This window comes from Salvelinus sp. IW2-2015, linkage group LG10 (genome assembly GCF_002910315.2).
Source record: "Salvelinus sp. IW2-2015 linkage group LG10, ASM291031v2, whole genome shotgun sequence".
NCBI classification, from domain to species: Eukaryota; Metazoa; Chordata; class Actinopteri; order Salmoniformes; family Salmonidae; genus Salvelinus; species Salvelinus sp. IW2-2015.
In genome coordinates, this window is record NC_036850.1 from 22289364 (window position 1) to 22304485 (window position 15122).

At 43.7% G+C, this 15122-nt stretch overlaps 1 protein-coding gene across 1 annotated transcript in view; it reads right to left on the bottom strand.

Moving 5' to 3' along the window:
• Nucleotides 1–14318, bottom strand: part of LOC111969548 (monoacylglycerol lipase ABHD2-like) — a 30128-nt gene extending 15810 nt beyond the window's left edge. The window contains 9 exon segments of the mRNA XM_070445475.1: nt 698–796; nt 1295–1387; nt 3845–4028; nt 4250–4417; nt 5503–5676; nt 10837–10965; nt 10968–11056; nt 11622–11711; nt 13452–14318. Of these exon segments, the coding sequence (XP_070301576.1) occupies nt 698–796; nt 1295–1387; nt 3845–4028; nt 4250–4417; nt 5503–5676; nt 10837–10965; nt 10968–11049 (929 nt within the window). The 5' untranslated portion in view covers nt 11050–11056; nt 11622–11711; nt 13452–14318.
• Between the last annotated feature and the right edge of the window lie 804 nt (nt 14319–15122).

The following is a 15122-nucleotide window of genomic DNA, read 5'->3' on the forward strand; positions in this document are numbered from 1 at the left end:
TGACCGGTTTCATTATCTATAATTCCTGCTACCTTAAGTAGTCATTATTAGTGAATGTACATTGTGCCTGGTTCTGGTTAAATATGTAACAAAAAGGGTATTTTCATAGATTTAAAACCAGCGCAGCGATTATTGCAAAAAAGCAGGTTAATCTATTTTGATAAAATACATTTAATTATTAATGGGTAAAAAGCTTAGGTATAATTTTACAAGCCCTGAATTCATCATATTATTCCAAACTGTTTGAAATGCAGTGTTTTGACCTTAAATTGTGCAACAAAGCTTATTTCAAGATTTAAATCGAGAAACTCCATTAGTTAGAATTTGTTTTAGGCCATAATCGCCCAGCCCTGCTCAATGGCTCCTAGCATAGTGTTCCTACGTATTGACAAAACTCAAAGGTTTGGCTGAACTTCAGCAGGTGCTGATGGAGTGTTGACAGTATTTTAAACATACAGCCATAAATCTCACATTGACCCCCTGTGAAATCAGTCCTAAATATTGTAGTGTTGAGGACTCAACACTGATTTCACAGGGGGTCAATGTGAGACCGGTTGCACAGGAATAATTGCGTTGTGTCATTTTAGCATGTGTTCCTTATTAGATTCTATTTAGTGTATTTTACTAAAATGTATTGGGTGGAAAGCAAAACACTGATTTGATTCTGAGTCTAGTTTATTTTCAGCATGTGCTATACCTCATGATGGTTTCATCGATCTGCATGAGGGAGGTGGCCGTGTAGAGCCGGCTCAGGTCTGCGTCCTCCATCTTCGTTGCACTTCCAAACAGACTGCCCCTGTAAACACCACACACACACCAAATGTTGAGACATGCCATTGAAACACGTGACAACACTAGTTATTCTCAGTAAAATCCATACCTATACCAGGAATTTCCGTGCCATCGCTAATTGCCTCCATTTCATTAGTTAAATAGTTTGCCTCAGGGAGCTGCTCTGTACACGTTTGGTGTTTCTCCTCTATGGGGAATTTGACTGATCTGCTGGGTTGTGACTATGAGTTAAGTCCAAGCCATTGTCATAGATCTTAAATAATATAAGCCACTTAGCAGACAGTTTGTTTTCCTTATGGGTGGCCCCAGCAGGGCTTGAACGGGTGTTATCAGGTGATGATAGCTCCCAATCACCACATGGAGTTTCCACCATATCGCTTTTACAGTAATTTGGCCATTTCAGATGCATGAGAATGTCATGGCCCTAGGGTAGGGGCTAGTGGTTTCTTTGGGACTGGGCCTACCAGTGTGACTGTGCTAAGTATTGGAACAGGGTGAGTACCTGTGTGAGAGGATGATCTTCTTCATGTTGTCGGCCATGAGGAAGTTGTAGAAGCGTCTGCACTGGTCCCACTGTAGGAACGTCTCCTGGGCCCTGTACACACACACACCAGGAAGTCAGTTGTGTGTAGAGAGAGAACAAATGATATTGTTGTCATGGTTATATCTGTTTGGCCTGAGAACCAACATTGTCAAAAGTTGTCTAAAGCATGCAACACGGGTTATCACTGTAGGCCAATACAGGACAACAACAAACTGCTGCCAACAACACTTTTGTACTCTTGAAGCTGACATGCTAACCATCACACCACACGTTAAATCCACAGAACGATCTCTCACTGCACTATGAACTCACCAACACTACCTAGCTAGCAACAAGCTATCAACAAGCTAGCAGTACTAGCAACTAGTAATAACTAGCTAGCAAAAAGCTAGCAGTACCCATCTAGCAATTAACTAGTCCAACTTCATATCTGCTAGTGCACATGTAATCAGTTACTCCTCAACCTTGTTTCACATGTTATCAGTTACATGTAGCCTAATCAGATTTTTTGCCTGACCATAAGTCAGAGACCTCTATGATGACACCACCAAATGTGTTTGATGGATCCTTTTTGTCTTCTTCTAATGCCTCTTAAGGGGAAAGTAATCAAAAAGTAACTTAAAGTAATCAGATAATGTTACCCGGTTTGGACAATCCAAAAGTTACATTACTGATTACAATTTCACAGGTAACTAGTAACTAACAAATTGCATTTAGAAAGTAACCTACCACCCAACCCTGATGAGAAATACTACAGAGGTAGCATATATAGTGAGAACTACGCAGCAGGCATAACAATCCCATTCAACAGATGGCATGGGCAATGACAAAGACAAGGCTTTAGCTATGACAGACAGGAATGGAAAATAAAACAGAGGTATAAAGACTAATCCCATTTCACAAAAGGCCAGTCTGCCTGGTCCTGACACACACACGAACACACTGTTTACTCTCTGGACAGAGCAGACAGTGTTCCTGCCAAGAGAAGTTGGCCACGTTTCACACTCTAAAAGTGTGGTTCAAAAACACGTTTCACAGAGTTCCATCTTCTCCGTCCCAGAGCTTGTGCAATACCACATCTAGAACAACTGGAGTTGTGCGTTTTCAGTCACTGTGTCGTGACAAAACAGTTTTCCCCGTCACGACAGAAGCTCAAGTGTTTACAAAGTCTATGCTCATTATGATAACAGGGAGTCTGCTGCAGACCCAAGTGTAATCAAATAGATTACAGGGACTAAGAACRGAAAACCCTGAAACCACCTCCATGGAAGAACTGCATGGTGCATGAACAATAACACTAACAACCCAGGTTAACGGAGCAGCCAACAGTATGAGTCTGTTTCACTATTCAATAACACAGAACTTCAGTACTGTRGCCTAGCCTACATCTTTGCCTACCTCAAAAGACTTGGCAAGGCAACAACCAGTTGTCTACAGCTGAGACAGACCGGCACCCAGGCAAGGATAAAAGGCAGGGCATCTGTCCTCTGTCTTTGTTGTGTTAGTCMCCAGTCCACTGAGATCACAGATAAAGCCAAACTACAGGAAATGATCRATGTTTGCTGGAGAAAAAACAGGATCCCAGCTACTCTCAGCCTTGTTGCCATCTTTGTCAGACAGAAAGCTGCTGGGCAAAGTGAATTCCATCTGAGTGAACCTCCTTTTACAGAGTAGCAAGGCTCAGAAGTAAGAGAGACAGAGCACTTGCATTCAAAGCAATACACTTGGAAAGTATAAAGGTGCATAAAAGATGACGGCCCCCCATGTACTTACCATAAAACGCCTCGTTCGCCATATTGTACACTGCTCTCTGTTACTAATTTATTCTACTGGCATTATCACAGTATACATGATTCTAATTCTCGCGCCAAGACAGTGGCAATTTGAGGAAAAAAAAGTTAATTGTGCTTATTTACTGGCACATTGAACCATGTCGCGTGCCGTAGTTTACAAACTCAGTGGATCGTGCTCAAACTAAGAAATATCTGAATTCCTTCATCTTTAGAAGCCTTCGCCAATGATAAAACCCAACTGAACAGTATCATTTTTGACAGCTGTTTTACCATAGCTTGCAAAAGAGTAGCAATGGATGCTAACCAACTGTACAGTAAATAACTTCAGCTAGCKAGCTAACTTCACTAAGGTGGGGCAAAACAATTCACTTATTTACATTAAGTTAGCTATGTTACAGCTCATTGATAACAAGCATAACACTGCCTYTAAAAAAGACAATGTGTCTACACTGTTTATATTTTGATGGTTATGACACCTTCACTGACCAAGTAYACAGCTGTGTGTAAAAAGGGGATATAGTATGTAATGCAACAAACACCATTAGCTAGGCAAAATGGCCGTTCAGCATCCTTGCGYAGCAATTATAATACACAAAATTGTGCAGCACTGCAATTTGTAACCCCACGGAAAAACACGGGAYAGCCATTTTGAGTAGCTCTTACATGTTGCYTTTGCGTACTTGCACAGGGTATAAGTCTTAAGACCGTAGCCCACCTGAGTGCACTGTATCCCTGGCAGACGCTGACGCAGCACAGCACTCTCTCCTGATTGGTCCGGTTCTCTCCCAGGAACTTGCACACGATGTTGCCTCCCAGGCTGAAGCCCACCACTATGAGGTGGGTGTGAGGGAACATYTTCTTGATGTAASCCACCATGGACGCAAACTCCCACGTGCAACCTACCAGAACAAGCACACGGACCAGAGCAAAGACATTACATACTGGGGCTTTGAGTTGGTTCATTTCCTTGGGAGCATAATTCATGGCCACTGATCTGAAATGAGGGTGGTGTGGTGAAAACCTATCCTGTCTTTTCACCTATAAAACTTATTGTTGTTGCTTTTGTGTGTTTTTTTATAAGGAGTATGTGTGTGTTTGTACACGTCTGTGTAGTCCTCACCGTAGGTGAACATGCGAGGTGAGGTGAGCTCGATGTTGGGCAGAGCACCCAGGTGATTGAGCACAGCACACCTGTAACCCTCCTTCTGAGAGTGACCCACAAAGGTGCGGATGTAGTGCTTCTCGCTATGGTTACCGATCCCCGGGCATATCACCATGGTGACGTCATCTGTTGGAATAGCAAACATACGAACAGATGGATCAGTGAGCCGTTTCCAAATGAAAATATGTAAAAGGCAAGATTACACGTCCTCATTGCACGGTGTCGTACGCAAATATGACAGGCAGCAAACAGAGACAGTATGGTGCCACAATAAAACCTCTGTAGGATGAGATGTCCCAGTCACTCAAATAATAACACAAGWAGTAGCCTAGTTACCAGAGGCTCTTTATTACCTTAATTTAACAGGCTAGTCAATTAAGAACAATTTGTTATTTACAATGACGGACTGACAAGAGGCAAAAGGGATACAAATGTATTTTTTAAATAACTATGTAAGATAAAAGGGACAACAGACAGAAGCCACTGGCAACAGCACAACTAGAACAGGAAACAAACAGTGGATGTGTGTGTAGGCATGTGTGAAGTAAAGCAACATGCTCCCTTCCATATGGCAACGCAAACTAGTGACAATTAGAAACTACTACGTCTCAACTCTGAGGTCAAAACAAATGAACTACGTCCCAAATGGCACCCTATTCAGTACACTACTTTTGACCATGGCCAATAGTCTGGTCAAAAGTAGTGCACTAAATAGGGAATAGGGTACCATTTGGGTCGCARCCCTGATCTCATCACCTTAGCCGAAAGTAGAGTTTACCTAGAGTCACGGTCTGTAAATCTGTGTCCTCAACAACACTGACATAATAATCACCTACACAACGGGAAATGGAACCATAGTGTAAACAGGTCAATGGACCAACAAAGGCGTCAAAACCGCCCTGACAAACTGAGCCCAGACAGGACCGATACTGTACATAGGACAGGTCCATAGCACAACATTGGGCTATGATGAATTTACTCTCATGCTTCCAATGAGCTCATTCAACAGCTTTCCTTCCCATTGCACTTCTCTCCTTGGTCATTGCTGTAAATCAACAGTTAAATCTAGGCATAGAAAAGGTAAGGCAAGCACATCTCAATTGAGGGGGATGTTTTTGTTGTTGACTGTTTATATTGCAAAAAGAGARTCCTASGCCAACAGAGATTCTCCATTCTTGATAAATGATCCATAAATGATTGAACTAGCCCACCTCCTGTCCGGTGGTCCCCCATGGGCTCGAAGAGGTCAAAGGTGGCGGTGGCCCCATCCTGCATGGGTAAGTACTTCCTGAGGCCTATGGGGTGAGGGCAGCTGACCCGCCCCATCTTGCCATACAGTGCTGTCTGCAGGTGGCCACTTTTACCCCACAGCAGGGGCGGAATGTACACAAACACACAGAGATTCATTATGGGCTGTTCTGGTTCGGACAAGGCTTACTTACTACATTTACTCAAGAGATGAAAGGTTTATTTGCAGGTAATAAAATACATTGTAATTCTTCGTATAGGCCCTAGGAGCTCTATCACATAGGCTAGTAGCCTACATCGCACACTAACAGTAACTCTACATGTGTGGAATGTGCAACAGTGTCCATAAGAGGTTCCTGTAAGAAACAGCATTAGGATATTAGGATGTCCTTGAAGTAATAGAATAACTTTACTTGATGACTTGTTCTTGCTGACAGTTTTATTTTGGTCAGTCAGCTAATGTGTATACTATTTTATTTGTATTCAACCTTTAACTAGGCAAGTTAATTAAGAACTCATTGTTATTTACAATGACGGCCTACTAAGAGGCAAAAGGCCTCCTGCGGGGAACGGGCTGGGATAAAATTTAAAAAAACAATTTAAAAAAAGGTAGGACAAAAGAGACTTCATGACAAAAGAGACACAAACACTACATAAAAAAGAGAGACCTAAGACAACATGGCAGCAGCACAACATGAAAACACAGTATCAGCACAACATGGCAGCAGCACAACACGACACAACACAGTGGCAGCACAACATAACACAGTAGCAACACAACATGGCAGAAGCACAACATGACACACAGTAGCAACACAACATGGCAGCAGTACAACATGGCAGCATACAGACAAGTAGCAACAAAAGGCAGCAGTACAACATGGCAGCAGTACAACAAGTAGCAACAACAAGAGGCAACAACTCGCAGCAGCACAACATGAAACAGCACAAACGTTGTTAGGCACAGACAACAAGGGCAAAAAGGTGGGTGGTTTATTTGCTGTGTTGACTCTGTCACAGTGCGTTGGAACAACATTTACACACAGCGGGGGACAGGGAAGAGATTCACATTCCAAGTAAAAAACACACGAAGCTGACCATCCTTGATAATGCATCTGCCCTGGTACTGTATCTGTATAGGAACAGACGTATGTAAGGGTCCAACCCTGCAGGAGATCAAGTGGATTATCTGCTGCTAGCACTGCAGTGAGACATGAGCTGGGATAGCATATACATCATACAATCTACCACTCACATCCGACAACTGAGTTTAGCACAGAAGTACAAACCAAACATTTAGCAGGAAACCCTTGGCAAAAAGCCAAAACAAGTAGTGGTTTCCATTGTAGGTCTGTTTATAGATTAGCAGCCACGATAACAAAAGAAGGAGATCGATGTTGACAATTGCAATGTCCTCAATGTAGCTTTGGCCTCCGATGCTCCCTGACTGGAGCGAAGTCAGCTAGGCAGCTCCCTGACTGGAGCGAATAGCTAGGCAGCCTCCCGGTGAACGTGCTAGCGACTAGCTAGGGCGAGACGCCTGTAACTGAGCAGCCCAATACGCCATAGGGCTAGGACGCTCCTGACTGGAGCGAATAGCTATTGCATAGCCTCCCTGACTGGAGCGAATAGCTAGTCAGCTGAAGCCCTGAGCTGCCTCGAATGACTGGCATAGCAGCTCTGAACTGAGCGAGCTAGGCGGCTCGAGCGGAAAGCCGAATAGCTAGGCAGTGTGCGTCCCGCTGACTCGGCAGCAGAATAGCTGGAGTTTGTCTCTTATTTTGCCTTCTAGGATCTCATGCGCCTCTCCTCCACTGGAGTCGAGGGAGATGCAGTAGGGCAGCTGCCTAGCGTACTGTGAGCGAACGCAGATAGCGCACGTAGCTACCTGGGAGTGAGTCAGGGAAGTGCAACTAAGCAGCTCACCTGACATTTTGGAGGGCGAAAAATAGGGCTACGGAAAGTCCAAAGCCACTTCTCCTCGTATTCTTTTGGTATTGAACGAATAGGGGTCGAGCTGGAGCTCATCCCTGCTACCCTCGAGACGACCATAAAGCTAGGTGGAACACGTCACTTTCCCTGTATGGGCTTATGCGTATTTGGAGAGCTCGATTTTGGCGCATACACATGTTTCCTCCTGGTGATGCTGTATGCGGAATATGCGCCTATGAAGACAAGTCTCTCTAGGTACTGGGATGAATGAACAATGGCTTGAAAGTTCAAGCTGTGATTGTCGAGTGGAGATGATTGCAGGCTCAGATACACATGGGGGTTCGCAGCCAATACAACGGAATGGACTACCGCAGTGCGTATATGCACCCTTCTTCGTAGGGAATAAGGACGGAACTGCATGGACTACACACACGATGGCGTGGTGGGCAGATAGCCGATCAAACGTGCCGTACAGTGAAGAAGATGCATATAGTCAAGCAATGGGGTAGCAGCTTAAGATGTGTTCTTGTTTTAGCCTATAAGGAACACTGTGAGTAATCTTCTTTCGCCATGTCCCACACGCCGATCGTCTCAATCTCTAAGTCTTCTGCTCTACTGCATACAGGGTCTATGATGCAGTGCCTAGGAGACAACCAATTGGACACTCACTACTCCATTTACGTTAGGAGCGCCCACTTGCTTGACCAGATGCTAACACACCGTAGATGATACTCGTTCTCGATGTATGTGCTCGTGCGCTTCGACAGCTTACTGACTCCAATTTACGATGTATTGCTCAAGACATTGTAGTAGTGTAACCTCCGACTCCTGTCATGGTTATAGTACTAGCACTTGTCATACGAGAGTTTCGCTCACTCGACGAGTTAGGTATGGTCATGTGTACTGAGGCTAGCCATGGCATGAAGTAGAACAGAAAAGCAGGAGTACTCCGGACCTCCAGGCTCTGTATTTAAATATCCCCGATATAGACTAATACACTAAAGTCTTGGTCAGGTTGATTGGCCAGAACATTCCCGTCTGCGAATAATCCTCGACTGGCAGGGATGACGTAATGTTGTCACAGGAGGACTAAGAGGACAAGGGAGGAGTCAGACAGGCGAGGGGGGGCTATGGCCCAATACGTCATGACTGATGAAAGCTACACTTTTGAATATCTACTGTGTGACTGAAATCAGCTCTGTCATATTGCCTACACTTTAAGAGGGGTGTAGGTCTGGGTGCTCCAGTCAGACAGAAGAAATGAGAATCTGAATCTGGTCTGTGACGCACACATGTTCCTCCACACACATGTAGCGACATGTCTGTGCGCAAGTTTGTGTCTCATACATGTCCATGTTGCATGAGTGTGTGCGCTGTAACCTGCTGTCGCCCTTGACAGTCATCAGCAGACCAAGCAAAGAGACACCTGAACCCCCCTCTTTTAGGAATACCTAGATAGGAAAAGATCCTTCTCACCCCCCCCCCTTAAAAGATTTAGCTGCACTATTGTAAAGTGTTTGTTCCACTGATATCATAAGGTGAATGCACCAATTTGTAAGTCGCTCCCTGGAAAGAGCGTCTGCTACAACTGACTTAATGTAAATGTAAAGAAACAGAAGCAGCGTGGGCTGATAGATAGACAACACCCTTAGTTGTCGAGGTACAGACAAAGTCACGGGTCGTTCTATTGGAAGTCTGATTTAATAACTAGCCTTTTGTATTGATGCAATACACAGCCCTTGATCTACTGCCTGAAGGGTTAACCACAACACTTTTTGGGGGTAAAATCATGGGGTAAGCCAGTTAACCTAAGCTCTTCGAGGCATTCATAAATTATATTCGTCAAAAAAAAACAATGGCTACATATCATTATTTGAAACATTCAAAAACAGATGAACCAATCCCACATTGCCCTTTACAGGGCTGGTTTCCTGAACACAAAGCCATCCGAGACGGATTGAGATAAAAGGCCAAGTAGACCTCTGATCATGGAAACCTGGCTTCACTCAGTATCAGAGAAGAATGGCTCTGTTGCACATCACTCCAATGCAGGATCTGCCCTTTCAGAGGCTAACTCCCAAACTCTCCTTGGGCTAAATTGAGTAAAATGTTTCAGCTGCCCTTATTTTCTACAATACAATGACAGATGGATGCATTGACTGCTTTGAACAGAGTCGTTGCCCCCCTGTTCTCGTATTTCCTCCACTGTGTACCGCTCTCCTTCTCCGTGATTGATCTGTCCGTGGTCACCGTGCTGGAAACAGTGTTATGCAACTTGACTGGGTGTCACAGGAGTTACACAAACCGTCCCCTGGAACACCGTCCTGGACCATTAGTCAGCATAAACAGTGCCAAGGAGCAATAGATGAATGAACGACAGCCCTACTAGCCCAATATCCTTTTACACACTTTCTGTCTTGGCTAGCTTTTGACTGAGTACAGCCCAGTGGAAGGATATAGTGCAAAATTAAGATTAAAATGAATTTAATTAAGAAGCAATTCACCTACTAATTAGTATAATGAACCTTATAAATGATAAAATGTGCAAGAGTTGGAGCTAAACAARTAGTCTTATCACATACTTATTAAGCCTATGACTAGATCAAATGAACTGACGGCAAATATTTAACTGGGCATCCCTCCCTGAGGAAGTCTGGAACATTCCAGGTCCGTTAGTCACGGCTAAAAACACACCAGTCTTAAAACACACAGACAGACTGTCAAACAAAAGCAAACAGCGCACATGAACACACACAAACCTCAAACTACATCTACAGTCTGCTTGGATAAAAAGTATCTGCATCCCAATTCCCTACATATTGCACTACTCTTGACCAGAGCCCTAAGGACTCGTGGCCAGAGATTTGAGATGAAATAACAGAGGCTTACATAACGAGACAGCAGCTGAGGGAAGCCTCCAGAGTCTCCCACCGGGCTTCAGACTCCCTTAAGACAGGGCTATTAGGCCAGTAGAGTAGAGTACTGGCTCTGAACCATGCCACACATTCAGAGAAACCTCTAGTCATACAGGAGTATCGCTTTATTCCACAACACACAGGAGTTCTTTGGAATGTGGGACTAGATGTAGGCTATAGTGTAGAGTGACAACAGCAGCGTTGGTGCTGTCACGGCAAGGCGATCATGGGTGCAGTGTTCCAATTACGGGCTACTGAAAACTCCCAGAACAAATCATAAGACCCCAATAAGCTATAAAATAGTCATGGCCAACTCGGTGGCCTTGTGGTTAGAGTGTCCGCCCTGAGACTGGAAGGTTGGGTTCCCCGGTCGAGTCATACCAAAGCCTGGAAAAATGGGACCTGATGGGATATTTAAAACATGGCCAAAGACTGAACGACAGGCCACTCACTCTTTGGTCAGGATGGGGCAGGACTTGAGCAGGAAGCGGTTGAGGGGCGTGTCCTGGTAGGTGATGTCAGGGGCGGCGGTGGGACTCTTGAGGTTCAGGCAGCGGACGATGACGTACAGCACCGTGCCGCCAGCTTCATGCCGTCGAACATGGCCGGCATCTCCGGGGCGACGATGGTGTAGTCATAGTAGCCCGAGTCTTGGGTGGCCATGGTGCCTCTGAGAGACAAACACAGAGAGTAAACAAAGCGTTAGACTGTAAATTTCCACGTAGAACAAATACAGCTAGTACAGATGATCCTGCTACACGGAAAACATTAAATCAACTAGCCTACATCAGCCATGCTCACATGTACACTGACTAACTGTACCCTGGACAACACAACTACATTTATGTCACTTTAAACTTACGTCTTGTTCACCAAACTTAATCAGTGGCAGTAACAGTGTGGCCATGGAACAAACAGAGGGCACAAAGTGGTCTAGCTATTTCTCTGTCAAAAAGAGGAATTCAGGCATGTAGCCTAGCAACAGCTAAATATGTTCAGCTGCCTGCTAGGAGCAATGACAGAAGCAGAAAATTAACAAAGCCAATGATGGTAAACAGACTTGCCAAAACAAAAAGAGATGGTGGAGAAGAGGTAGGCTGGTTTACAGTCCAAAAAGAAGAACTTGTGGTATGTAAATATGAGTGAGTCAGATGAGGTAGTTTAGATAAAACAAACAACTTCAGAACATGGATAGGAAAGAGTTGAGCAATTCTATCAAACAATTATTTACTTACAATTTAGGTTTCAATTCAATAAAAAGATGATCCACTCTGTCCAACAGCCTTTATTTGTGCGGTGACAGAATCACAGTGACGTGGTAAAATCTGGAAGAAAAACAAACACTTTTATTTCATGTTTTAAAACAGGTGTTAAGAATCTGCGTGATCTGGCCAAGACAACCCAACAGAACATCAGAGAAAATGTGCCTCTTCATATCTCCATACTAGACTTCTTTCCTTTAACATGGTTCTACAATCCCTATAGGTCCTCTTCAATATTAAGCACTGACCTCAAACCAGTCATTTGTGACGGATGTGTTCAAGTTCATCTGTCTCCTTGGTTAACAGAGAATGTGCAGTGATCAATCCTAACAGCCCCATTACTAACAGTGATCCCCGCTGTCCTCCACTGCTCCAAATGGAATTCCCCGTAGAGCAGGGAATTGCTGCCCTCTCCAATCAGAAAGAACACGTCTGATAAGAATCAATTACATTAGCCATGGCCACTAAGGTCAGCAGGCACTAGTCAGCACTTCTATGAATCCTTTCTAAGGCTGTGTGCACTAGGCCTATATAGGGAATAGGGTGCCATTTGGGATGTAAACTAGGCTCTGTGTGCTCCTCTATACCCTCTAGAATGCATTAGTTAAGTCCTAATATAACTGCAGTAACTACAAGACACTTTTCGGGGGGGTTTGAAGCATACTTTGATTTCATGGATGCTCAGATATTGCATCCATAGCTCTGTCTATGAATTTGAGTGTTTTTACATTTCTCTAACCCCATCCCTCAGCTTTTTACCAAAACAAGTGATGGGTGGCCCTTTGTTGTTGTTTCTGTAAACTGCAGATTGCCTCTGATGTGGGAAGGCAGTCAGTCATCCAGCGTGATCACTGATGTAGCCTTAAATCATTTGGGGGGGAAGCAGGTGCCTCAATAGGCCACGGCTAGCCTGTGCTAAGAATCACAGCCTGCCCTGCCACCATGAGACACAATAACATTCCAGAGCTGCGTAGTTGAGAGATTAGGGAAACCACCACGGGCTCAGCCCCATATCACCCTACTCTTTAATCTGTCTGCACAGTAGTGAAACATTTGCAGCTGGGCATGAGTGAGAATGCATTGAGATGGCTTACCCCAAATTTAACTCTCCTGTTTTAGTTTTCATCACATGGACCACTTTTTTCACATGTGTATTGGTAGGCAGGTGTAGAATAATTTGCCTAAGTGTGTGATGATGACGACGATAATATAAATAGGAACACACTGCATGAGAAGACAATTACCTAGCTAGCTAATTTAGTTAGCCATCTCAGTAAATGCAGATTATCATAGTGCGCCCAAGTCAAGCCTAGTCAAGGGAAACCCACCACCAGCTACAATACGCACCATGCAGTCCCCGTTGCTTTATCTATCAATGGCTTTGCCACCGACAAGTAATGCTGGACACAGCAATGTTTTAGATGGCTTTCGTAAAATATATATTTTTGGGCGACATAAGTAATAATATAGTAAACAAGTAAGAGAGGACTAGTACTGTAACGTTAGCTCGATGCTTAGATGCTATTTGGCAAAGGGCCCCAACTCACCATCCCTGCTTTTCGCGCATCCACGAGCTAGTGGTGGAATGAATGTTGACAACCTCTCTCGCAGTATGTCAAACCAACATACATCTAGCGAACTAAGCAAGGTATTTGTTCAAATGGAAAATAAAATGTGTTAGGGAGCTAGCATACCTTGCTTAGTTCGAYAGTGGTGTGTTCAGCTAGCTAAACCGACGAAAACAACACAGCGCCCTGCGCCCCGTCCCTAATCGTAACAGACAGAGATAGCTGGCAAACTAACCTCGTTACCGTCCTCTCCTACACCGTGTCCAGTCTTTTCCTTTTCTCCTTTGTGTCTGAATCCGTGTCTTTCCATAGGGATGTTTCTATATTTATCTCGAAATAATTTACGGTCCGTCTTTTCTATTATTTCACCCTCTCTGTCGATGGACATGCATTGACATGTAGCTACCGCTAGACTGACATCTCGGAATTCACTTCCTATTCCTATCTCATTTGCATATGATTCCCCTTCTTCTATTGGGTTATAAACGCAGAAACGTAATTTCTCTGACGTATTTTCCCATTTCTTACGCTGCGCGGCTCCAGTTTCTTTACAGCGATTGGCTAAAGAAAATGAATACAATTGTATCCCCCCAAAACATATTCAGGAAAATAACATGCTTACATATTCATCCGTTAATKTAATAAATAGCTAGCTCAATGATCACAACTTATTGCTGAAACGTGTGGAGAGTCAATGCGTCAATGTATAAGCCAATATAATTGTGTCTCATATAATACATTTTCATTGATCAAAATGATCAATAGCATATAGTCTWTCTTGGAATGTGCAAGAAGCATGAGGATGCCTCCAAACAACAGTTATGTAACATCAATACATTCCCTTTTAGAAAGATATCTGAGCGCTTTGTTCAGATAGCCTACACATTACAGCTGAATATGTACATCCTTTCTTATTCCTTCAAGCAATAACTTTTGTGCAAACACACAACTTTCCTAATGGATCACACACATTCACAACACTATAACAAAATCATTTTCAAATAATCAAATGTACTTGTAGGCTTTTGATCTGTAATTACTGTAATTACTTTATGTAAGTTTGACCCATAGAAATAGTTACAGTAGTGGTTCCCAAACTGTGGAGCGCCCCCCCCCCCCCCCCCCCCCCCCCCCCCCCCCCCGAGGTCAAATTTTGTAAATTGTGTAGTGCATCATCAGTTTTTCTCTTGTCATGTCAGTCATTACATAGATTAGAGAGATATTTATAACTGCCAGAAATGTCCAGATCAACTAGCCCATGTCAGCTAATGTTTTTCAGCTAGGTTTTTTAGCCTATAGATTTTGTTGTAATGTTCAAGTCACTCAAATATCACATAAATACACACTAGACATGGCAAAATCTACAGAATTGCAAGGAAATTAGCTTTAAAACTGAAAAAAATTATGCACCCGTGACAAATGTGTGTGTAATGCAGGAAATAATCTTTTAAACCTGCACATGTTCTTTAACGCCAACAAGAGGGTGTGAGCAAATTGTCTCATGAACAGGGCTTGTTCTCATATAAATAGGCGTGGCGCACACACACGGGTGAGCGGGTGTTCTCCAATTCTGGAAGAGGTCCTGAGTGAAAAAGTTTGGAAACCCCTGAGTTAGAGGACACCTTTTGAAGTAGTCAATTTCCTTCTTCTACTACTTCTATGAGTTGGCAAACCAAACTGAAAGGGGCATACTGCCACCTGGAGTGTGTTGTTTGAACAAGTATAAAAGCCAAGGTTGGCAGTTTTACTGCCACCTGTAGTTATGGAATGTTTGCTCACAAGTATAATTCATTGTGATGACCTGGATGGAATTATGTGATCCTCCTTAACCCATAGGAAGTCCCTACCCAGTAGACTACTTCAAAATGCGAAAGTCCTCAATGCGCTCCCATGCTAAAACGTGCTT